At 46.2% G+C, this 26,330-nt stretch overlaps 1 protein-coding gene across 2 annotated transcripts in view; it reads left to right on the top strand.

The window, feature by feature from the left end:
* The window catches only part of agbl4 (ATP/GTP binding protein-like 4), a 1,113,401-nt gene that overhangs the window by 916,285 nt on the left and 170,786 nt on the right, over window positions 1-26,330 (top strand). For both annotated transcript variants that reach the window (XM_038794298.1, XM_038794299.1), the window contains exon 10: window positions 4,011-4,163. In XM_038794298.1, coding sequence (XP_038650226.1) covers window positions 4,011-4,163 — 153 coding nt within the window. The remainder of the gene's footprint in view (window positions 1-4,010; window positions 4,164-26,330) is intronic.

Here is a 26,330-nt window from a genome sequence, read left to right on the forward strand (position 1 = left end):
GCAGCAGGCAGATTGGTGAGGATCAAATATGTTTTTCCCTCTTATTGGTTCCCTCACCACCTGCTGCAGTCCCAATCTAGCAGCTATGCCCTTTAGGACCCGGCCAACTGGGTCTGTGGTGGTACTACCGAGCCACTCTTGATGATGGACATTGAAGTCCCCCACCCAGAGCCTATTCCTTTGCCACCCTCAGTGCGTCCACCAAGTCAACATGGTGGCTGGAATGTGGCAATCAGCAGGTTTCCTTACCCATGTTTAACCTGCATCCATGATAGCTCATGGGGTCCAGAGTCAATATTGAGGACTCCCAGGGCAACTCCCTCCCGACTGTATACCACTCCGCAGGGGTGATTGACTGTATGCATGTCCCCCTACGGGCAGATAACAGGCCGCACTACACAAACCAAAAGGGATACCACTCAATGAACGTGCAGCTGATTTGTGACCATCAGCTACGCATCATACACATTTGTACCCGATATCCGGGCAGTGTGCACAACGCCTTCATCCTGGCACACTCGACGATCCCTGACTTGTTAGAGACTCCCCCCCCCCCCCCCCCCCCCCCCCCAACAGCTGGAGGGATTTCTCCTGGACGACAGGGGTTATCCCCTGTGGTCATGGCTGATGATGCCTATTCGGAGGCCACAGACCGGAGGGGAGACCTGCTACAATGACGGCCATACAGCAGCCAGGGGTGTGATCGAGCAGTGCGTCAGTCTCCTGAAGATGCAGTTCAGTTGACCTCCAGTATGATGCGAAGAAGTTCACCCGCATTGTGGCAGCTTGCTACAACCTCCACAACATCGCACAACAGAGAAGCGATGTGCTGGAGGGGGACGATGAAGGCCAGACCTCTTTCGACGAGGAGGATGCAGGGAAGGGGGAGGGGAGGGTGGGAAGGACATGGGGCCAGGCAGCCACGGGAAACCACACAACATGTGCACCAGGGCCAATGCACAAGGGATCCTGTGATCACCTCCAGGTTCATCGACTAGAGGGGGGGGACTGGCCAGGGGCATGAACATTGTCTCCCAACCCCACACTCCCTCACTCCCCCCTTTACTGTCATTATATATGTGTAATTTGGGCAACACGGTTGCACAGTGGTTAACACTGTTGCTTCACAGCTCCAGTGTCCGTTCAATTCCCGGCTTGGGTCACTGTGCGGAGTCTGCACGTTCACCTCGCCTCTGCATGGGTTTCCTCCAGGTGCTCAGGTTTCCTCCCACAGTCCAAAGATGTGCAGGTTAGCTGGATTGGCCATGATAAATTGCATTAACCTTGCTATTTTTCCCTCATTATATTTAGTTAATACTTCTTTATTTACATTTCTTCAGCTACAACTTTTCATCATGCTCTGTGCTTCTAAGTTCTTGACATACTATTCCTTTACGTTTATGTAATCTTTTGCTTCCGGCTAGCCATGCCCTTTGAATTGTTGTCAGTGTTCATTGTACAATGACAAATTCACATACTTACTTTCCTTTTTGCATATTTAAGGAGCAATTCTCTTCAGTCAAAGATATCCATATAACACTCCGTTACAGGATGTACAAGGAATTGAAATTGATGCTGTAAGCAGATTGCTTCCTGGTAGCGTTGATCAGTTATCTAGGATCATTCCACAGCTGGATTAATAATATTTATATTATTCAGGTCGCTTGTTAGCCGTTCCATTTATGATACAAGATCATTACTTCAGATGCATTGTGATTATCTGATTTTTTTCAAAATTGAAGTTAATTGTCCCAATTTTCAGGAATCGCATGTTCAATTCTTTTCAGCAAAAAAATACGCATTTATCCCATTTTTGCACAAAACAAACTGAAAATTTGGTCCCTGTGTCTGAACCACACAATGTGAAATTTTCTTTGGAGTTATTTAAAATTGAGTAGCAGCTTATTGACCATATGAAATGAAATGAAAAAATGAAATGAAAATTGCTTATTGTCACAAGTAGGCTTCATATGAAGTTACTGTGAAAAGCCCCTAGTCGCCACATTCCGGCGCCTGTTTGGGGAGGCTGGTACGGGAATTTAACCGTGCTGCTGGCCTGCCTTGGTCTGCTTTCAAAGCCAGCGATTTAGCCCTGTGCTAAACCAGCCTATGACTTGGTGGGTAAGGTCTTATGGGTTAGTGTTTAATTATCATTCAGCCAAGGTCAACATTTTTAATAAGTCTTCAAAATATGGACGTATCCCAAACACAACTCCTCAAGTAGAAAGTAAAACCATTCATTGATCAGTCGCTACTGATATATACATTAGAGAATTTTTTTTAAATCAATACTGATCAGTTGATTGTTACTGACATATCATCCAAATAATATCAAGTTATATCTGACAAAACCGTTTGCGGTAATTTGTTGAAGATGAAGAAATACCTGGGACTTCTATGTAGTTCATTTTGACCTTTGTTAATATGAGAAAATTAATTTCTGAGCAGAAACAAATGTATTGGGTCTGCCGAAAAAGATGAATACAACCCCTTAAAGCCATTTTGTCTTTAATTCGTCAGTGTGCATGCTTGCAATTTGACATATACAAGTCTACTGTCAGAGCTCCAGTTATTTTTAAGAAATGGTGTTGCATATGAAATATCAGTAAGCTGTGATATGTGCACATTTAATTTATCCTGAACATGTCCTGAATTAGCTGAGCTTATGGATATATCCATTGTATTTAATGTCTGTCTGTGCTTTCCTATCCCAGAGGTGGAAATTGCACTTTATATTTCAAATTTGTCCTTTTCCTATCATTTGAGGAAATTTGCCGATTATAAGAATTTTACCTTTTATTAAGTCTGAAAATCCTTCAAGCTTCTGATAGACTGGCCCTAACAGCAGCCGCTTTACTTCTTTACAGGCACCATCCATCAGCTTGACATGGCTGCCGATGGGCCAGTCATATTGTCTATATTTCATACACAAATATCAGAGCTGCTGACAGCACTTTGCACACTAGGAAATTGCTTCTGCTGTGAACGGAATTTAAAATAGAGTTGCTTGTGCTCCAGTATGTGTTTATGACCTTAGGAATCGAAGTGTTGTCATGAATAGATAATGTTGTGATGTTCATGTATATTATCTTTCATCTGTTTTGAGTTACAGTTTTCAGTGCAGTTCTTTTTATTGATAAGAAATTCTGGGGGGCAGGGGGTTGCTATTAATTAAAACAGTTTCATCCTGGTACATCGTGGGCTTTCCAAAATCTAGATTTGGTTTTATTTATATATCGTAACAGTAGCCGCTGGGAAGATGAAGTTCATTATTTATTGTTCAAAACTTCAAAACAAATATATTAAAAAAGGTATTATATAAAATCCTGCATTGCAGAGCCAAGTTCAGTGAGGTAGAAAGCTCAATATAGCTGTGGATACAGATAAAACCTTAATGCATCCGCACTACTTATGAAGATAACTGCTGATAGAACATTGGAAAATATGTTATGAAGAAAGCCTATTTAAAATCAAAGGAAAGTACTTTAAAAAGAGATAATTTTTTTGTGTGTTCTTTATGTAAGATTTCTTTGTGTGTTCCTAATGAATGTCAGTATGGTAAAATGATGTTCCTCTTTAGCACTTGAATAAAAATGGGCACATTATCCACTGTATTTAGAGTTCTGTTATTTTTCAGGTAATTCCAGTTTCAGTAAACACTCTCCACAGCTGAAGCACAAGCAACACTTCTAGGAATTAAGTATCAAGACAATTCCAGTGAATTATCTTTTACATCATTTCATATTTCACCCCAAGCCACAATTATGAATTTAAGGTGACTGAAAGTTGCAACTCCCTTAAAATGTATCCACTGTACCATCCACAGAATATCATAGGCAACCGGTTATCACAATTTACTTTATTCCCAAATTGGATTAATCTCCCAAAGCCTTGACCTTTATTTATTCAGGAAGGCAAAGTTAAAGCATTTTGGTAAAACATTTCAACCTTGAAGCCAGTTTATGTATTTTCAAGTTATGTTTTGCATTGACTTTTATCCTCTCTCACAGAAAGCAAGCATGGAATTCTACATTGACATCCATGCTCACTCAACCATGATGAATGGATTTATGTATGGAAACATCTTTGAGGATGAAGAGAGGTTCCAGAGGCAAGCAGTCTTTCCCAGGCTTCTGTGCCAAAATGCTGAGGATTTTTCGTTTGTAAGCAGTTTTTCTTTAATTATTAGAATTTCTATTTCAAAATACTTAACAGATTTTTACAAATTTGTTTGCACTACAACAGAGGCAACTTTCTTCTCTTGAGGTTGGCTTGTTTATTTCTAAAATATTTTATTCATACATCAGCACTTTGTTCACAATTACGGGATATGTCTTTGGTAAAGTAACTCCCATTACACAACAATTAGTAAGTGACCACGGGGAAGAATGTATTTAGATCCTATGTGTAGCTGAGTTATCAATACATTTTATAAAGTTAGAATCAGATTCATGATTGAAATCCTCATTCAAGAAAGTCATTAATTAAACTCCATTTGTGCCTGTGATAAATCACTTAGCATTATGCTGCACTCACAAAAATACTGAAATAGCTTTCATACAGCAAAATAGTAAAATTATTAAAAGAACTAAAGCGCATTTATATTTCATCCATTTTTGAGTTCTTTCATATTTACAATAATATTTGCAAAACTCATATTTTTCCTGGAATATTTTGACTGCTTTCTTTAATAAATATCTGAATGCACTGGAGTGGGATTTTTACAACGGGATTTTTGTGGGCGTTGCTGTATTTCTAGTTGATTGTTTAACATGCAAATTGAAGCTCTGCAAAAGCCCTGAGCATATAGATTTGAAGTTGACTCTTAGATTGAACATGTCGCTGAAGTGTAACATTTTACTTTGAGGGGAGAAAAACTTGATCTCGTGCATTATGCTCAAAGGCAGATATCTCCTGTTGACGGAGCACTAGGCTGGCAGTGACGTCAAAGTTTTATAAAGGGCAACAGTTCTAGAAAGGTACACACAGGCACAGAATTTAGAAGAAAATCAAGTCAATATAGATAGAAGTCACGCACATTGTATACAACAAATTTGAAAATTTCTATTTTTCTGTCTCTTCCAACACAAACAAATTTGCTCCGATTTTAGCCTAATCCATCCAGTGAAAATCAGTTTCCATCAATCCTTGGGCGTCTCGATTCTGGATATGTTGGCAGTACACGTCCAAACTAATTTCTAGGCCATAGTGATGAGAATTGAGTCTTACAAAGCTCTGCTATGATCTCATCCAGCAATGACTATTGGATCTTTTAGGCCACATCAACAACTTACGTTTAGAAAGCACCTTCAATATAGGAAAATGTTCTAAGGCGCTTCACAAAAGTGTTATCAAACAAAACTTGACATTGTTTTGCAAAAAGAGATAGTAGGCCAGATGACTAAAAACTTGAGTAGAACTGTACGTTTAAAAGGAATTCTTAAAGAGGGAGAATAGTAAAGAAGTATAGAGATGGAGGGGAGAGAATTCCAGATATCAGCGCTGAATTTTATGAATATCTGGTTGGTATATATCACAGAAATTGAGAAACAAAGAAAACAGGAGCAGGTGTAGGTCATTCGACTCTGCTTCACAATTCAGTATGATCGTGGTTGATCCTCTATCTCAACGCCACCGCCATATTCCCATGCTCTTCCCATACCAGACCCCTTGACACATTTAAAGTCTATGGCCGGGATTCTCCGAAATCCCGTCTAAGTGTTGACGCCGGTGTAAATACCGGAGTGGTGTACGCCGGCGTCAACGTGCTTCCTGGCCCAGCGATTCAGCAATCCTCAGGGGGTCAGCATGGCGCCGGAGGGCTGCACGCTGCTCCAGCACCGAAAGGCGGCCCTGCATGGTTGGCTCCGGTCCGCGCATGTACACGCCAGCCATCTCCATGCCACCACATGCGCGCGACGGCATCTCCATGCCGGTACATGCCTGTGGTGGCCGTCTCCGCGCTGGCATCGTGTCACATGGTGGAGACCTACAGCGGGCCTGCTCGGAGGACCCTCCAGATCGCACGCGCCTGCCGATCGGTAGCCCCCGATCACGGGTCTGGGCGCCATGGAGACCCCCCCCCCCAAGAGTCAGAACCCCCCGCCGCCCCACCCCCCCAACCAGGACGGCCACCGCAGTACCAGGTTGGATCCATGCCGGCGGCCCCTGACCGGCGCTGCGTTGACCGCGCGGGCGGAGAATCGTGACCCAGCGGGGAATTGAAACTGGGACCCTGGCGCTGTGAAGCCACAGTGCTATCCACTTGTGCTACCATGCTGCCCAAGTGAAGAGGTTTCTCCTCATCTCAGTTCTGAATGACCTCCCCCCCCCTATTCTGAAACCGTGACCTTATTCTAGAGGAAACAGCCTGTAAAGTCCTGGAAGAATTTTATACGTTTCAATGAGGCTCCCTCATTCTGCTGAACTCCAGTGAATACAGGCCTAGTCTACCCAATCTCTCCTCATTCGACAATCCTGTCATCCGAGGAATCAGTCTGGTGAACCTTCGCCGCATTCCCATAGCAAATATATCTTCTCTTAGATAAGGAGACCAAAACTGCACACAATACTCCAGGTGTAGTCTCCCCGAAGCCCTACAGCTGCAGCAAGACATCCTTGCTCCTATACTCAAGTCCTCTTGCAATGAAGACCAACATACTACTTGCCTTCTTAACTACTTCCTGCACCTTCATGCTTGCTTTCAGTGATTGGTATACAAGGACAGCCAGGTCACTTTGTACAGCAACAGAGCCCAATTGATCACTATTCAAATAATACTTTGCTATTAAGTTTTTCTGACAAAAGTGGATACCTTCAAATTTTTCCATGTTATACTGCATCTGCCATTTATTTGCCCACTCACTCAAATTGTTTAAATCACCTTGAGTCCTCTGAACATCCTCTTCACCACTCTCAGTCCCACTAAGTTTTGTGTCGTCAGAAAGTTTCATGTCATTAGCAAACTTGGAAATATTACATAGGTATCCTTTCCTCACAGTCTTACAAAATTCAGATAAAATATTGGGGTTTCTGTCCAATATCCTGGCCACTGTTGGGGTCTGGGTCGTAATAGGAGAAACCTCCAAACTGAAGGGATATAATTCTTGGAGGAGGCCGGAAATGGAGACTGAGAAAGGAATACCAGCGATCTAGAGTCCAAGGACTGATCCTATCTCCCGGAAACTCCTGCCAAGTGTGCAGTCGGAGATGCGGCCCTGGGACCTGGCACATCAGCCATGCAAGGATCCACAGAACCCATGACCATTAACACAGAGTTCCTTGGGTGGACAATCATACCCTTTAGCGAGTGATCGCCAAAGAAGACTATATATTGTGAATATTTGGGACCCAAGCACTGATCCCTGCAAAACACCACATTCAGATTAACTATTCTGCTAGTTACGTCCTCAAAAAAACACCAGTCGGTTTGCCAAACATGAATTCACTTTCATAAATTCCTGTTGACTTTGTAGACCCTGGGGATTTATCAGTTTCCAGTCCCATTAATTTCTCCGACACCATTTTTCTTGTGATACTAATTTCCTTCAATTCTTTTGTCTCACTAGACCCATGGTTCCCTAGAATTTCTGGGAGGTTATTTGTGTCTTTCTCCGTGAAGACAGAACTAAAAGTAGTTGTTTAATTGCTCTGCCATTTCCTTGTTCTCCATTATCTGTCCTTTTGTTTTAGACTGCAAGGAGCCCACATTTTTCTTCACTGATCTTTTTCTTTTTGTGTACTTACAGAAACTTTTACAGTCTGCTTTTATGTCCCTTGCAGGTTTACTCTCATACTCCATTTTTCCCCTCTTAATCAACACCTTGGTCCTCCTTTGCTGAATTCTAAACTACTCCCAATCCTCAGGCTATTTTTTCTAGCAACTTTATACAGCTCCTCTTTGGATCAAATGCTATCCCTAATTTATTTCTGTTGCCGGGGTTCGGATGCTTTTCCAGTTGTATTTTTGTGCCAGATAATAATGTATAACTATTAGCCATTGCCTATCTACCGTCATGCCTTTTAAATAAGTTCTCCAATCTATCTTACCCATCTTACCTCTCATACCTTGGTAGTTTCCTTTGTTTAGAATCAAGATCCTAGTTTTGGATTGGACTACTTCACTTTCTATCCTCATGAAGAATTCGATCATGTTATCTTTTCATGTGGAGTCTGATTACATAGGAATCGTCCTTAGTGTGCCAATAAGTAGTAGATTGTTAACAGAAGCTAGATTTGGCAAACAAATTTGATGATTCTGCAGGGAGTACGAGATTAAGACCTACAAAGTGTTGTGAGGCAAATTGAATATTGGACATTGAATGCAACAAATTTCCAATTTACATTAAAATTTTAAAATAAATAAATAGAGAATTCTGCTCAAAGAATGCCTCCCTACCTGAATTTTACCAGGCCTGAAAGAATGGTCGAGCCTGGAAGTGGGGGTGGGGATGTGGCTGTAAATCAGGAGGAAAGTTGTGTTCACATGGAAGCCTGACTTTGTGATGTTATTTCTTAATTCTACAAACAGCAGAAAGATGGAGGGGACTTGCTGCTGCAACATAGTGGGATACAAATTTAGTTTATTTGGAAGGTACAGTGAAATTGCAATGAGTCAAACATTGATGACATAGTTGCCACCATTCCTGTCAGCAGACTAGAAAATCCCATAGAATAACGGCAGTGATAAACTGAAATTCGGCACTGGTAACTCTGGATTAATCGAACTTGTCATATGACCATGCTGACTAATCAGAGCGGAGTTAGACCACATAAGCGCATGAAATCATGGAGCTCAGGGTAAGCCATCATTTTGACATCAAGAGCTCCCTGTGAAAAGATGTGCAGAACTTGAGAGTTTGACTAAACTTGCAAGAAAATTAAAAGTGTTTCCGATCAGAGGAAAGGTGAAGTTAACAAATAAGAGGGAAACTGTGGCATAAAGCAGATATCATCACAAAGGAATGGGACATTCCACCATAAAGACTGTCCATGATTATGAAACACTAGGCAAACATCTTGAAACAGTTGACAAACAGACATGCTCTCCAGCAAGGAAGAAAACGAGAATCCCTGCATATCCCAACATTGAAGAAACTCTACTCATGTGGTTCAAGGTAGCCCGAACAAAGAACATTCCTGGTCCAGACCTGCCACCCTGGCACAGAAGGTGGACCACATGGAGTTCACCTGCAGTGATGGATGGCTAAACAGATTCAAGACACAGCACAACATGATGTTCTGGATGTTAAGTGGTGAGGGTGCTGCATTTATGATAGCAATTACATGATTGGCACCAAAATGGATCTGACCACATCTTGATGTGTATGCACCAAGAGATACATTCAACGTGGATTAAACCAAACTGTTTTACTCTGTTTTGCCAGGCCAAGCAAAGCATGAATGCATCACTGCCACAGTTTGCAGCAACATGGATGACACCGGAAAGTTGCCACTTCTTGCGATAGGAAAGTCCAAAATGCCAAGTTGCTTTGCGAATGTCAAGATACTATGCATGCAGTATGAGGCTAACAAAACCACCTCGATAGCCACCAGCATTTGAGGTGTAATTTGTAAAAGTGGACAAAACATCTCAATGACAGAAAAGGAAGATTATCATCAATACGGACAACTGCCCCGCGCATCCTAACATTGCTGACCTGAAGAGCATCAGACTTGTCCTTGCCTTTCACCACCATGCCCAGGTTCCAGCCAAAAGATCAAGGGTGATTGGGAACCTGACAGTTGATTTCTCAAGTTATTGAGGCCATTGATAAGATGCACTCCACCTGCCACTTCATGCTGATCTATTCAACCCACCCAAGGTATGACTCTTATCAAGAAGGCTGATCTGCAAAAACCCTTCCATGCAAATTCCACCTGGGCAAATGAATCATTAGACATGTCAAAAAAAGTACCTGGTCTCAAACCAACCCAACAACTGCCTGGTTTGATCGCAACACTGGACGAACTGACAGAGAAATTCCAGCTAGCCCGGGGGAACGAGCTAAGGTATCTACAGCTCAAAAACTTCCTATGAAAGGAGACAAGGACGTACCCACAACCGCCATGACAGACATTACTGGAAGAACTACTGGACGCAAGCATACTAGATAAAGGAAACTGTAGTGACACGTGTGACCGACTGATAGAAAGGGCCAACACCATACTGGGCGCAACAAGAAAGAAATGGGAGGAGGACCTGGGGATAGAGATAGGGTGGGGACTCTGGAGCGAAGCACTACATAAGGTCAACTCCACCTCCATGTGCGCAAGGCTCAGCCTGACGCAGCTAAAAGTGGTACATAGAGCCCACTTAACAAGAACCCATATGAGTAAGTTCTTCCTGGAGGTGGAGGATAGATGTGAACGGTGCCAAGGAGGCCCGGCCAACCACGCCCACATGTTCTGGTCTTGCCCCAGACTTGCTGGGTACTGGACAGCCTTCTTCGAGGCAATGTCCAAAGTGGTGGGGATGAGGGTGAAGCCATGCCCGAAAGTGGCAGTCTTTGGGGTTTCGGACCAGCCAGATCTATTCCTGGGGAGGAGGGCAAACGCCCTTGCCTTTGCCTCGCTGATCGCTCGCCGCAGAATCCTGTTCGGCTGGCGGTCAGCAGCACCACCCAAAACTGCAGACTGGCTGTCCGACCTCATGGAATCTCTCCAAATGGAGAAAATCAAATTTGCCATCCGAGGGTTAGACGACGGCTTCCACAGAATGTGGGAGCCATTCATGAAATTGTTCCAGGACCTGTTTGTGGCCAACGAACAAGCGGAAGAATAGCCAGGTAGCCAAGAATCAGGGGAAAGTAGCCAAAGTATGAAAGGGAGAGATAGACCGGGAGGGGGGAGGGACAGCTAAACCTAAGAGGAAAGAAAGGCGAATCACAGGAGTGGGGGAGGAGGGGGGAGCGGGAAGAGACAGGGAACAAGAGAGGAGAACCAGGGAGGTGGGTGGGAGGCAGGGAAATGAGAGCCGGAAGGAAGGCACGGGATACAATAACGAACATGGCATCTCCAGGAGCAGGGAACGAGGAGAATAAAGACGGGAGGAACGGCAGAAGCAGAGATGAGCGCGAGACGGCAGTGAGATCTGTCCGGGAGAAGCAAGCGACAACACCACCACCAAACCCATTCGAGTATTGCCCACTGTAATTGTTTCTCCAGCACCCAAATGTATATTTACCTCCCCAGTCTCCACGCATCCCCCTCCCTCCCCCCCACCAACAGTCGCCCACTTAGGTGTTGTAAATAATTTTGCCAGGTGTACAGAGTTGCTGCTGTTGAGCTGGTGCACAATACCCTACCAGTTATTCTATTTCATTTTTTATTGTATTTTTTTTTATTATTTACTATTTTCTTTTCTTTGGTATGTTTGGGTGTGCCCTTCTCTTCTATATATGTACGTGTATATATGTCTCTTATCCGGTGTACATAACGGTAAATATACTTTGTTCAGAAACCCAATAAAAAACATTTATTTAAAAAAAAACAACTGCCTGGTTTCAACCTTCCAAGGAAAGAGTGGTTCACCCTTAACAGGTTCAGGACCGGTCACAGTCCCTGCTTGTGAAATCTCCACAGATGGGGCATTTGTGCCAGCCCGCTACTTAATTGCAGGCGATAGTAAACTGTGCACCACATCATAGGAGAACATCCAATCCAGGGACAGGGCATTTTGTGTTTCACAAATGGTGCGTGGGAATCATGGGCTTTTAGAGCACTGACAGGTTAAAGGTGGCTGCAATGAGTTGAGGCCTCTTGTTAGGACCCCCGTACGACAATCCCAACAATTTGCAATTTGTAAGACTGAGGGAAGACTACCAAACCACAGGACTGAGAACACTGACCAATAGGTATCTTTTGTGATAAAATAAACTTTAATTTAATCACATTAGCAACACAATAATAACTTTCTAATTAACAATTAAAACAGTTCTTAAATAAAAGGAAAAAAATCTTTAACTCACTAGGTGCGATTCTCTGGCCTCGTTGCGCTCTTACTCAAGCGGAACGAGGCCGGTTAATAGCGGGAGAGGTGGAAAATGAGAACCGTGCCAGGCATCAAACCATTTCGATCAACCGGCCAACTCCCGTAGGCGAAATCGGGGTCTCACCTTGGCATGGCAGGTAACCAATTATCACCACTTAAACCATATTTCCATATAAGTAACGGGAGCCACACACATCCTCCTGTCATTCAGCGGTCTTCCCAGCAAGTGGTCACGCTGGCGTCGGCGAGTACTCCTTTTGAAAAACGTGAACCTGGCGGATAGGCTGCTGCGGGAAGCCGAGGACGTGATCAGCCATTCAGCCATCTTTGCTCACAGCCAGTGAGCCCAGAGGCACTGGTCATGCTGCCCCTGTCCTCCTGGGGGTGGGGGGGGAGGATGGGAGCAGCCGAGGGTGCAGCCCCGGTTGGAGGTGGGTCACTTGCAGTAGGGCAGAGGAACCCAAAGAAAGGCGATGACATGGTGGTGACTCTAGGCACCTTGCACCTACCCTGATTTGTCGCTGCCACATTGAACTCATGGACAAGGCGATGGTATGCGAGTCTGCGCTCATCACCAGCATCCTCTGTATAGTGTACTGGATTTGTTTCTCCTTAAGTATTGCTAAATAATAAGCTGAGTCACGGTATTACTCATGGCCTGGATGGACTTCTCCATTATTCATGCATAGCTACATATAGCCTATGTCAGCTCTGCTAAATGTTTCCTTATTTCATGCTGCAAAACCAGAAGGTGCCATGCTATCTCGATTCTGGAGGCCGAGAATCAGCCTTGGGTTAGCATGGACCAGGCCTCCCACAGTCCTCTCATTGTCAGAAGCCTTAGCTGACACAGCTTCTGTCCGCATGTGCTCATCAGCTTGTGATCTTGAATCTACTCACAATCACAACATGTGTTTCTGTGCTGGTGGAGGATGTGGGGTAATGAAATGACGGTGCAATTTCTAAGGATGCTTCCTCTGCTCCTCTGAAGTGGATTGCTAGCCGCTCCAACTCTGTGGTCCTTCTGGAATGCCAAGACCTGCGTAAAAGAACAGAAACATTTAGGGATTAAGGGTTCCACATCTCCTCACACCAATCATGCCTGATGTGGAGCTCTAGAAGTGCTGTGGACACATGAGCAACATACCTCCTCATTCGGTTCGGTTGATATTGTTGTCTCACCACCTGCTATTGAACCGCAGCCCTACGAGCAAGCACCTCCTTCCCTGTCATTGACAGAGTTCTAATTTCTTGGATGCCTCCATGAGTCTTCACCCACTCCTTGTTGTTGTTTGTCCATTTCACCTGCAAGCAGAAGGAGGAACATCATTAGTTTTCTCATGAAGATTCACACCTTACTTATGCTGGTGACAGCTCTTTGGCCTGTGATGGTGGTTCAGTAATGCTTCCTCCTTACACCCGCTTTCAAGGGACATGGCGCAGGTGAGCAATGACACAGGGCTGGCTATTGCTGCACCGCCGCCTTGATTCAGAAAGGATTTACTGCTCCTGCACGCTCTTGCACTGCTGAGTGGCCACTGCCTCCTTTACCTATGCACCAGCCCACATAGCCACATGCAAGCCCCAAAGAGGGAAGTGGTATGGAGTACTCACCCTGGCGGGGTGAAAGTGGTTATTGACCCATTTGTGGCACTGTGCCTAGGTTCAAGAGGGTGAAAATGTTGGGACCCTATAGCTACGGACCTCCTCGGCAATCTCTATCCAGGAAGGAGGGTCTTTTCTTATAGACCTTTGGCTTGCCCTTGCATAATGAAGGGAGGCATCACTAAATTGTGATCTACCTAGTGTCTTCCTTCTGGCATGTTGATAGTAGTCTCCCAGACCACAAGGGCGGAGGAGTAGAGAGTGCAGCCATATGGGTGGAGGAGCCCGGAGTGCAGGCACAAGAGTCTTCAGCACTGTTGTTGAGGGATTCCTGAAGAACAAGGTCACACAGCAGTGCTGGCAGTCCAATAAAGATGGCATCAATGACATGAAGCAGATATAGGCACCTCATTGTCTGTCTTATTCTTCCATTGGATGGGTCCCACACCTCCGGGTCATTAATTGGTCGCCATATGACTGCTCATACATCAACAGTACATTATTTCTTGTGTTGCATCTGAAATCCATGCAGTGTGCGTAAAATGCAGCCCCCTATTTGGGCAGCAAACTGAAGACAGTCATAATTAAAATCTTCCATTTCTCAGACTGAGGAAGACCGAACAGTTTTCTGTCTGCCTCAGCCTCTGCCACACCAATCCTGGTCTCCATTCAACTTATTTATATGCCTACCAACGGTTAGCTTATTGTAGAGCAGAGAATTGAATAGACACTTCAAAGACTGCTTTACGTTACAAATTATTGCTGACTCTGTACCTAAGTGAATGTTACGTTATTTTGTCTGAAATTGATTTGTGGTCTTTAAAAATAGGCATTACAGCTTATATATTTCATGGCATTGTCCAGTCACAATGCCACATTTCTTTAAAAATGATAAGTACATTGAGATTGGATTATTCAGAATGCTACAATGACAATTATTTGAGCAACTCAATAATTTACTTGTCTGAGTTTTGTCTGCAGACTGTGCTAATCTTTACCGCATCCTTATAAACATGGTTTTGATTTAATATACTTGAAAAAATTATTCTTCATCGTATATTTTTACCCAGTGGAATTTTTGTTTTAATTATGGTCAGTTTTCGGAAGGCTATGGTTGTATTTTGTTACAGTCATTGCTGTAGTTCCCGGAGAAGGGAGCCACCGCGCATGCATGCAATCCGCTGGTCGCACTGCGCATGTGTGCATCGGCGCCGGTCGCAGTATGTATGCGCAGGCCTGCGGTGCCCATCTGATGCCACTATCGGCAGCTGGAGTGGCGTGGGTCGCTCCAGTGCCGTGCTGTAGGGGTTAGAATCGCTGCACCTGGGGGCATGTTGACGCTGTCATGAAACTCGACTCTCTGGAGATAATTTTGGCAACAACTGAAAAATACTTGTTTCCTGACGGCAATATGTCTAACACTTGCAGCTCAGGTATAACATTTTAAAAACAAGCTTTATTTTAAGACAACCAAGAAAAGCAAAATCATTACATAATTTGTGGTGGAAAATCTTAAAATTGAAAAACTGATCTTTGTGATTATAAAATATATGGGGCTGGATTCTCGCAGTCAGGATCTCTGTTGCGTCGGCAGCACACCCATGCCTGGGGATTTCCCAACAGCGTGGGGCTGCCACAGTGGGAAACCCCATTGGTCGGCTGGTGAGACGGAGAATCTCGCCATTGACGGGGGCGCGCCGCACCAGAAAACTGGTAGGGCGAGACAGAGAAACCCGCCCATGATTTACAGCATTTACAGGGGCAGAAATGCATCTTGGGCAATGACACAAAGCGAGTGGTATCAGAATGGCTGCTGGTTATACACCGCACCTAACATTTTATTTCATTGACTGCAAAGGAATTGAATATCAGATTTTTCATATAACAGCAGCGGATCTGACATTAACATTTTTGTGCCACCGCCCAAGACAAATTTCTACTCCATACTTTTGAAAAAGCTATTCCTTGAACAGCAAGCAGAACAAAATGTTTTAGTAATTAGATTAAAACCTTTACTTCAGCAAATATGAATGTCCATAAACCAGACTGAAGAAACCAAGTAGACTGCATAATTTATTTAATTGTCTTCTAATAATCCGATTATTGCCATGATCTTACATTTAAAAAAGCAATAGAAATTTATGACCCAATGGTAAACAGAATAGATAGAAAATGTTAATCAAAGTTGCTGGTAGGAATCATGATAATTCAAATCTACAGTAACTGCTTTCAGATATGCCTGCTGCATCTATCAGAATCCTACTTCTAACTCATTTTGGTAAAATATCAACATCATTTTATATGGTTAGAGTAGAACTGTTTACTTGTCTTCTATTATGTTCCAAATATCTGTTGACATTTCTAATTATCCAGATCCTTGGATCTTCTGTTATTAGATAGAAATGGCTATAAATGACAGGGATTAAAGCAAAAATAAAATCAGAGTTAAATAATAAATACTGTATAATTGTCATCTCATATTTGTATGTGTAAGTGCCACTACAGTAAATATTCCACTGAAGCATATATCAATTGTCCTGTTTCAATGATTATTTGGGAAGATAAGATTTGGAAGATATATTTTAGAGCTAAATGGTTTATAGAACTTAAACTTCTGGGTGTTACAGACCACGTAACTAACTACAATGCTCGGGCGGCATGGTGGCGCAGTGGTTTGTACTCACGGCACCGACGACCTGGGTACGATCCCAGCCCTGGGTCACTGTCCAAGTGGAGTTTGTACATTCTCCCCGTGCCTCCGTGGGGCTCACCCCCACAACCCGTGTCATGTTCCTCTTATGCGATGTACGAATTCAGCGTCTTTTCCAGTGTCCCTGGCTCTTTCATATGCAAGAAATGTGTCCAACTGCAGCTTCTGTAAGACCACTTGATGGCTCTAGAGCTGCAGATGGATTCACTTTGAAGCATCCATGATGCTGAGGATGTTGTGGATAGCACATTCAGTGAGTTGGTTACACCGCAGTTAAGAATTACTGAGAGAGATAGGAAATGGGTGACCCCCCAGACAGAGGAAGAGTAGGAAGGCAGTACAGAGATTCCCTGCAGTCATCCCCCTACAAAACAGATATTCTGTTTGGGGAAGATGGCTCAACATGGGAAGGTGGCAGCACCCAGGTTCATGACACAGTGGCTGGCTCTGCTATGCAGGAGGGCAGAAAAAAGAGTGGCAGAGTTATAGTGATAGGGGACTCAATGGTAAGGGAAATAGACAGGCGTTTCTGTGGACGCAAACAAGACTCCAGTATGGTGTTCTTTATGTTGCTTATTTCAGGATGCTTGGCGTAGTGTTCACAAAGACCACTTAAACAAAGCTGTAAGTTTATTAACACTATTAATTTGGTTTCGACACGTACTCCTAAAGAATGCACATTTGATTGTTAACATTTAAACTACCACTGATCTACAGGTAATCTTAATACTGATATAAATTATGATTTGCTCTCACTGATACTATCTGTATTTCTGATTCTTTCTCGCTAACTGCTGCACACACTCACCTACAAGGCTTAGCATCACTGCCTTATATAGTTGTAACTGTAGCTCCATCTAGTGGCTATACTAAACACTGCATTAACCCTTGCAGTTTTTAAAGTTATGATAATACCACATCCCCCTTTCCTTGGAAAAGAAAATTATTATAACATTGGTTGTGATAGTTTCTTCAACCATTACACTCTATGTGTGAATCTGACTATTAGCTGGTATTCATCATAAACTTGATATATGCTGTACATTAATTTGTAGATAACTGTTACATCATTTAGATGATAAAATGATTAATTATACTGTCATCACAAATTAAGTCTTTCCGGTGGGTCTTTTCTTGCGGATCTTCTTAACGTCGTCTTCAAGGTACTGAATTGCTCTGCCAAATCCTCTTGCTGTGTCTGTCTCAAGTAAGGATTGGAAAGTAAATGTCCTTGAAGATTTTATATGGCTCAATAACATTCTCAAGCTGAGGTTGAGCATTATTCTTTTTTTTTAATAAATAATTTTAAATCAAATTTTCACAAAATATCAATAACAAAATACGAAAAGAAGAAATAGAACAACCCCCCCCCCCCCCCCCATATATACAGACCCCCCCCCCCCCCGGTTGCTGCTGTTGCTGCCCTTTTTCTACCGTTCTGCCAGGAAATCTAGGATTGGTTGCCACCTCCTGAGGAACCCCTGCACTGATCCCCTTAGGGAAAATTTCACCCTCTCCAGTTTAATGAACCCCGCCATATCATTGATCCAGGCCTCCACGGCCGGGGGCCGAGCATCCTTCCACTGAAGAAGAATCCTCCGCCAGGCTACCAGGAACGCAAAGGCCAGAATACCGGACTCCTTCGCCTCCTGCACTCCCGGCTTCTCTGCAACCCCAAATATTGCGAGCCCCCAGCCCGGCCTGACCCTGGATCCCACCACCCTCGACACCGTCCTCGCTACGCCCTTCCAAAAGTCCTCCCATGCTGGGCATGTCCAGAGCATATGGGTGTGATTTGCTGGGCTCCCTGAGCATCTAACACACCTGTCCTCACTCCCAAAAAACCGGATCATCCTTGTCCCGGTCTTGTGAGCCCTATGCAGCACCTTAAATTGTATGAGGCTGAGCCTCGCGCAAGAAGAGGAGGAGTTCACCTTCCCTAGGGCGTCTGCCCACATCCCCTCCTCGATCTCCTCACCCAGCTTCTCCTCCCACATACGCTTCAGCTCCTCCACCGAGGCCTCGTCCTCCTCCTGCATCACCTGATACGTTGCCGAGATTCTCCCCTCTCCAACCCACACCCCCGAGAGCACCCTGTCCTGGACCCCGCGCGGCGGCAATAGTGGAAACTCCGCCCTTACCTGCATATACCTGAAGGTGTTCCCCATGGGGAGGCTGAACCTCTCCTCCAGCTCACCCAGGCTCGCGAACTTCCCATCCACAAACAGGTCCCCCATCCTCCTAATACCTGCCCTGTGCCAACTCAGGAACCCGCCGTCAATTCTCCCTGGGACAAACCGGTGGTTCCCCTGTATCGGGGACCCCACCGAGGCCACCCACCTCCCCCCTGTGCAGTCTCCATTGCCCCCAAATTTTGAGGGTAGCCGCCGCCACCGGGCTCGTGGTATACCTCATTGGAGGGAGCAGCAGTGGCGCCGTCACCAGCGCCTCCAGGCTCGTGCCCACAGAGGACGCTATCTCCATCCTCTTCCCCCTCCATCACCCACTTGCGCACCATCGCCGCGTTGGCAGCCCAGTAATATCCACAGAGGTTGGGCAGCGCCAGCCCCCCTCCATTCCTACCTCACTCCAGGAACACCCTTCTCACCCTCGGGGTCCCCTGCGCCCACACAAACCCCGTAATGCTCCTATTAACCCGCCTGAAGAAGGCCTTCGGGATAAGGATGGAGAAGCACTGGAACAGGAACAGAAATCTTGGGAGCACCGTCATCTTGACTGACTGCACCCTACCCGCCAAAGACAGCGGCAGCATGTCCCACCTCTTAAACTCCTATTCCATTTGCTCCACCAGCCTCGTGAGGTGAAGCTTGTGCAAGGCCCCCCAGCTCCTGGCCTCCTGGACCCCCAAGTACCTGAAGCTGCTCTCTGCCCTTTTTAGTGGAAGCTCACCAATACCCCCCTCCTGGTCCACTGGGTGAACAACGAACAGCTCGCTCTTCCCCATGTTGAGCTTGTACCCTGAGAAGTCCCCAAACTCCCTGAGAATCCTCATCACCTCCGTCATCCCCCTCACCGGGTCCGCCACATACAACAACAATTAATCCGCATAGAGCGACACTCGGTGTTCCTCCCCGCCTCGCACCAGCCCCCTCCAGTTCCTCGACTCCCTCAACGCCATGGTCAGGGGTTCAATTGCCAGCGCAAAGAGCAGGGGGGACAAGGGACATCCCTGCCTGTCCCTCGGTATAGCCGGAAATACTCCGACCTCCTCTTATTCGTGGCCACACTCGCCACCGGGGCCTCATATAGCAGCCTCACCCACCTGACAAACCCCTCCCCGAACCCGAACCTCTCTAACACCTCCCACAAGTACCCCCACTCTACCCTATCGAAGGCCTTCTCCGCATCCATCGCCACCACTATCTCCGCCTCCCCTTCTACCGCCGGCATCATTATAACATTCAAAAGCCTCCGTATGTTAGTATTCAACTGCCTCCCTTTCACAAACCCCATTTGATCCTCATGAATAACCTGTGGCACACAGTCCTCTATCCTCATGGCTAAAATCTTCGCCAACAGCTTGGCGTCCACATTTAAGAGTGAGATTGGCCTGTATGACCCACACTGCAGGGGATCCTTGTCCCGCTTAAGGATCAAGGAAATCAGCGCCCGAAACATCGTCGGAGGCAAAGCCCCTCCTTCCCTTGCCTCGTTGAAGGTCCTAACCAACAGAGGGCCCAGCAGGTCCGCATACATCTTATAGAATTCGACCGGGAACCCATCCGGCCCCGGTGCCTTCCCCGGCTGCATGCTCCCTATCCCTTTGACCAACTCCTCCAGCCTAACCGGCGCCCCCAGTCCCTCCACGCGTCCCTCCTCCACCCTCGGGAATCACAGCCGGTCCAGAAAACGCCCCATCCCTCCCTCCTCCAGTGGGGGTTCGACCGATACAGTTCCTCGTAGAAGTCCCTGAAGACCCCATTGATGCCTACCCCACTTTGCACCACGTTCCCTCCCCTATCCTTAACTCCACCGATCTCCCTGGCTGCATCTCGCTTCCGAAGCTGGTGCGCCAGCATCCGGCTCGCCTTTTCCCCATATTCATACACCGCCCCCTGTGCCTTCCTCCACTGCACCTCCGCATTCCTGGTGGTCAACAGGTCGAATTTGGCCTGGAGACTATGCTGCTCCCTCAGCAATCCCTCCTCCAGAACCTCCGCGTACCTCCTGTCCACCCTCACCATCTCCCCCACCAACATCTCCCTCTCTCCCTGCTCTCTCCTCTCCCTGTGGGCCCGAATGGAGATCAACTTTCCCCTAACCACCGCCTTCAGCGCCTCCCACTCGGACCTCCCCATTGTCATTGGCCTCCAGGCACCTCTCAATACATCCTCGGACCCACCCGCTCACATCCTCGTCCGCCAACAACCCCACCTCTAAGCACCAAAGCGGGCGCTGGTCCCTCTCTTCCCCCAGCTTGAGGTCCACCCAATGCGGGGCATGATCAGAAATGGCTATCGCCGAGTACTCAGTATCCTCCACTCTTGCAATTAGCGCCCTACTCATAACAAAGAAATCAATCCGGGAATAAGCCTTATGCACGTGGGAGAAGAATGAATATTCCCTGGCCCTCGGTCTCGCAAACCTCCATGGGTCAACCCCTCCCATCTGGTCCATAAACCCCCTCAGCACCTTAGCCGCCGCTGGCCTCCCCCCCATTATCAGGTCCCCTGTCTCCAAGTCTGGAATCCGGCACAACATGCGCCGCATGAAACCCGCATCGTCCCAATTCGGGGCATATACATTGACCAGCACCACCTGCTCCCCCTGCAGCTTGCCACTTACCATCACATACCTACCGCCACTGTCTGTCACAGTGTTCCACGCCTCGAGCGACACCCTCTTTCCCACCAGGATCGCCAACCCCCCGATTTTTTTGCATCTATTCCCGAATGAAACACCTGGCCTACCCATCCCTTCCTCAATCTAACCTGATCCGCCGCCTTCAGGTGCGTCTCCTGAAGCATGACCACATCCGCCTTCATCCCTTCAGGTGCGCAAACACGCGGGCCCGTTTGACCGGCCCATTTAGTCCCATTACATTCCAGGTTATCAGCCGGATCGGGGGGCTACCCGCCCCCCTCCCCCGCCGACTAGCCATAACCCTTCCTCAGCCCGCCATGTGCCCGCACCCCCGCTCGGCCCGTTCCCCATGGTGGCAGACCCCCATCCCGACCCCCTCTACCTGCTCCAGCTCCCTCTTGGTCATTACAGCAGCAACCCGGTACCCCCCCACTCTCCCTCCCCCAGCTAGGACCACCCCAGCTGCATTGCTCCCCCCATTGCACTCCCGTAAGTCAGCCAACTCCTGCTGACCCCGGCCACTCCCGCCACTCCTTCGACCCCTCCCAGCGTGGGGCTTCCCCTCCTCCCCATTGCCCACCAGCAGGTTCCCCTCCTCCCCCTACCGCTCTCAGTGCGGGAAAAAGCCCACGATTCCCGGCTCCGGCCCCGCTCCCTTCTCCCTCAGCGCGGGAAGAAGCCCGCGCTTTTCACCACCCGACCCCGCCTCCTCTGACGCCGCTCCCTTTACCGGCCCGGTCCCCTCGCGGGGCCCCATCCCCCCTCCCCACCATCAGCACCCCACACCGCAGGCCTTCCCCCCCCCCCGAGCCCATCCGACAGACCCAAGCAAAAACAGTGCCCAACCCACCCTCAAAGCAACAAAGAACCAAATATAAACAGAGAACCCCTCCCCTCAAAATGTAACACAGCTACACGCAAACCCCCGTACCCAACCCTCAGTTTGAGTCCAATTTTTCAGCCTGTATAAAGGTCCACGCCTCCTCCGGGGACTCAAAGTAGAAGTGTCGGTCCTTGTAGGTGACCCACAGACTCGCCGGCTGCAGCATGCCGAACTTCACTCCCTTCCTGTGAAGCACTGCCTTCGTCCGGTAGTACCCGGCCCTCTTCTTTGCCACCTCCGCATTCCAGTCCTGGTAGATCCGTACCACCGCGTTCTCCCACCTGCTGCTCCGCTCCTTCTTGGCCCAACTGAGCACACACTCCCGGTCAGCAAACCGGTGGAACCGCACCAGCACCGCCCGTGGCAGCTCATTAGGTTTGGGCCTTCTCGCCAATACTCTGTGGGCCCCCTCCAGCTCCAGGGGCCCCTGAAAGGACCCAGTTCCCATCAGCGAATTTAACATGGTGACCACGTAGGCCCCCACGTCCGACCCCTTCAGCCCCTCCGGGAGGCCCAGGATCCGCAGATTTTTCCGCCTCGAACGGTTCTCCGTCTCCTTGAACCTCTCCTGCCATTTTTTATGGAGCGCCTCGTGCGCCTCCACCTTCACCGCGAGGCCCAAGATCTCGTCCTCATTTTCGGAGACCTTTTGCCGGACCTCTCGGATCGCCACCCCCTGGGCCGTCTGGGTCTCCAGCAGCTTATCAATTGAAGCCTTCATCATCTCCAGCAGGTCCGCTTTAAGCTCCCTGAAGCAGCGCTGAAGAGCCTCCTGCTGCTCCTGCGCCCACTGCATCCATGCCGCCTGGTCTCCGCCCGCCGCCATCTTGTGCTTCTTCCCTCGCACCTGCTTTGGCTTCGCTACCACTTTTTTACTCGCCCCACTCCTGGTCCAAGCCATACACTGCTGGGGAAATGTTGCTGATTCCTTCCCACGTCAGGAAACGTCGAAAAAGTACCGTTGGGGGCTCTAAAAAGAGCCCAAAAGTCCGTTCCTAGCGGGAGCTGCCGAACGTGCGACTTAGCTCCGCATAGCCGCAACCGGAAGTCCGGTAGAGCATTATTCTTGATTCATAACAGTGCTCATCTGAGGCTTCTGAACCATGCTCGGTTTTGACAAAGTATAACCTTGGTGTTACTTGTTCCAGAAGTTTTGCAACGTGGTGCCATCCTCCTTCAGGATTCTGAATCCATACAAAGACGCCTTTTTGAAGTTTAGACAGAGGTCTGGCTTGTTTATCATAGTCCTCTTTTTGTTTCTTTTCCTTTGATATGATACTCTCGTGTATCTCTCTATTATCCATATCAGGAATGGTGATCTCAGGTGATGTGGTGCAAAGTCGTCTACCCATTAGCATCTGTGCAGGTGATAATCCAGTTGACAGTAGTGTCGCTGTGTAGGCTAACAACGCCAATAATAAATGTTGATTGTCATCAATCACTTTGCGGAACAATTTCTTTATCATTCCTACTCCTTTCTCTGCTTTGCCATTTGACTGAGGATAACATGGGCTTGGCGTAATGTGATTGAAGTTGTATTGCTCTGCAAACTGTGTGCATTCCCAACTTGGGAAACACAGATCATTGTCAAAGACAGCGTTAAGGGGTATCCCATGACGTGCAACAAATGATTTTGTTGCCTTTATTACAGATATGGCTGTCAAATCATTTAGCATCATCACCTCTGGACAGTTGGAGTTATAGTCTATGACCACCAAATAGTTACGACCATGCACACTTTGTTCCATGGACTGGTAACAATTTCTATCTCTTTCATGCTTTCTTTGCTCTGTGCTAGCTAATGCATCTGGTAGATTGTGCATCGTTATACATATTGATCAATGTCTCTATTGATTCCCAGCCAATACACTGACTGTGTGGCTCTTCTACGACACTTTTCGATGCCCAGATGACCCTCGTGAATCTGCTATAGGATCCCTAAACGTAAACTGGCAAGAATCACAGTCTTATCTCCCTTGAGCAGGAAACCATCTATTGCAAAAATACTATCTCCTATCTCTCTAAAGGCAGATCGACATCCAGTAGACCATCCTTCTTTTACGTATTGCTAAACCTTCTGGAGCATCAAATCCTTTTCAGTTTTCGCTTTGGTTATGCGTAGTTTGCGGTCCGACACTGGTAGTATCTCGGTCAAGAAAGAGGCTTGAGATTCCACTATTTGGACTATCTCGGGCTCTGATGAGTCAGCATCAGTGGTTGTCTTGGATTCTGATGTGTCAGCATCAGTGGTAGCTTTGGAGAGGTTGTTCACAACACCCAAATCTTCCATTGACTGTTCATTTAGGTCAGTTGAAATACTGGTTGAGTGAACCCTTTCAACTAGCTGCAATTTTTCACAAGCATCCACCCCAATTAATAATGATTTCTCACCTTCTGCGGTCTTGAAGTCAATGGGTATCTCGATGTTCCCACTTCTAACAACAAGGCGGCAGGATCCTCTTGTGACTATCGTGTTACCATTGTAATTTGTGAGCCGACAAGTGGATTGCTTTATCAGTGGTGTCCTATAAGCTTGTCTTAAATATCTTTCCATGATAATATTTGCGTGTGTTCCTGTGTCAATTTTAAATGGTATTTGCCATTTATTTCTCATGAGACAGTCCACTCCTTAATTATCTTCGAGATCTCTTGCACTGATCTATCATTGTGATCCAGTGAATCTACTGACTGCTCCTATCATGAAAGTATCCGAAACTGTATACGGTGAGCAATCCTCTCTACCAGCTACAATGTTGGATTTTTTCTCTTCACTCTTAACCCTATGGATCTATCTGAAACCACTGTAGGACTTTTAAAATTTGGTTACCAGAGAAGTTGTTGATAAACGACACTGTGCTGCAAGTGTTTCAACTTCCAACAATTGGAATATTGTTTGTCTTTTGACAGACAATTGTTTTTACTGTGGACGTGGCCACAGTGTGTCCACATCATCACGCTCATGACGTCATTCTCAAAATGGCCACCAGCCATTGTACGCAGTTTTCTTTGCTCCGACACAACATTAATGGCGTAAGCCACGTTTCACGATTTTGCGCTCTTTTGTTTTGCCATGAACTCCGTATATGTAGTCGATGCCTGTTAACTGGCCTTGCACATATTAATCGCATCTCCAAGCAGTAAAACTGGTCATCTTAACATTTTCTTACGCAAACGTTCGGCATTTATCCCGGACACAACTTGATCATGCAGCGTTGAATCGGCTGCTGAGGAAAAGTTACAGGACTGCACTCTTAGTTTTAAAGCTGCTATGAAAGAATCTACCAACTCCCCTCTTAACTGCCGCCTTTTTCTGAACATGTAGCGCTCATAGATCTCATTCACCTGCTTCTTACAGTGTGTATCGAACTTTTGCAGCACGATGTTGTATTTAGTTTTATCCTCATCAGCACTGAATTCAAAAAAATTAAAAAGTTCTAATGCTTGCGGTCCAGCCAAATTCAATCGGAGTGCTATTTTCCTTTGGTCAGAGGCACTTTCAAGTGCGGAGGCAGAAAGGAAAGCTTCAAACTGCTGTTTAAGGAAAGCCCAGTTCTGGCATAGTTTACCGTTTGTCCAGAAGTGGTCAAGCTTCTTCAGATCTCCATCATCTTCCAATTGGTATTTGTCGTAGATTTTCTGAGTTTTGTAGCTTCTGGATTGTTTTTCTCCTTATGCTAATCTTTCCTAATCTATCTGTTGCTTATGTGGCATTATCAAAAAGTACAGCATGTGAAGAGTTGATGTTATGTTAAGCCTAGCCACTCGAGGGAGCTAAGGGACAGTACTATAACTTGCACTGGCTCTTAAGCTCAGGGGAGGAGATTAGACTGGAATAGTGTATTGCAGTTAGTTGAGATATAATAGTTATAATTAGTAGAAAGAGATTGTGTTAGTGAGTGTAGTTTAATTCTTACATGTATGTTTGCTATTCATAATAAGTGTCAAACTCGAATTTAGTAGTGCTAAAAAAAATTAGTTTAGTTCTTCAAAAGAGCTTTGTGTATCTTTGTGATCACTACCCCTTCCATCCTGGAAACCCCTCACAAAGATCATCACGGTTTACTAATAGAAATAGATCCCTGGTACCATGTGGTGTTCTTTGTGTTGCTTATTTCAGGATGGTTGGTATTGTGTTCACAAAGACCACAGAATAGCTTGAACTTAAACAAAGCTATAAATTTATTAACACTATTAATTTGGATTCGACACATACGTCTAAAGAATACACAGTTGATTATTAACATTTAAACTACACTCATTTACAGATAATCTTAATACTGATATGAACTATGATCTACGCTTACTTACACTGTCTG

Source organism: Scyliorhinus canicula, chromosome 4 (genome assembly GCF_902713615.1).
Source record: "Scyliorhinus canicula chromosome 4, sScyCan1.1, whole genome shotgun sequence".
Lineage (NCBI taxonomy): Eukaryota > Metazoa > Chordata > Chondrichthyes > Carcharhiniformes > Scyliorhinidae > Scyliorhinus > Scyliorhinus canicula.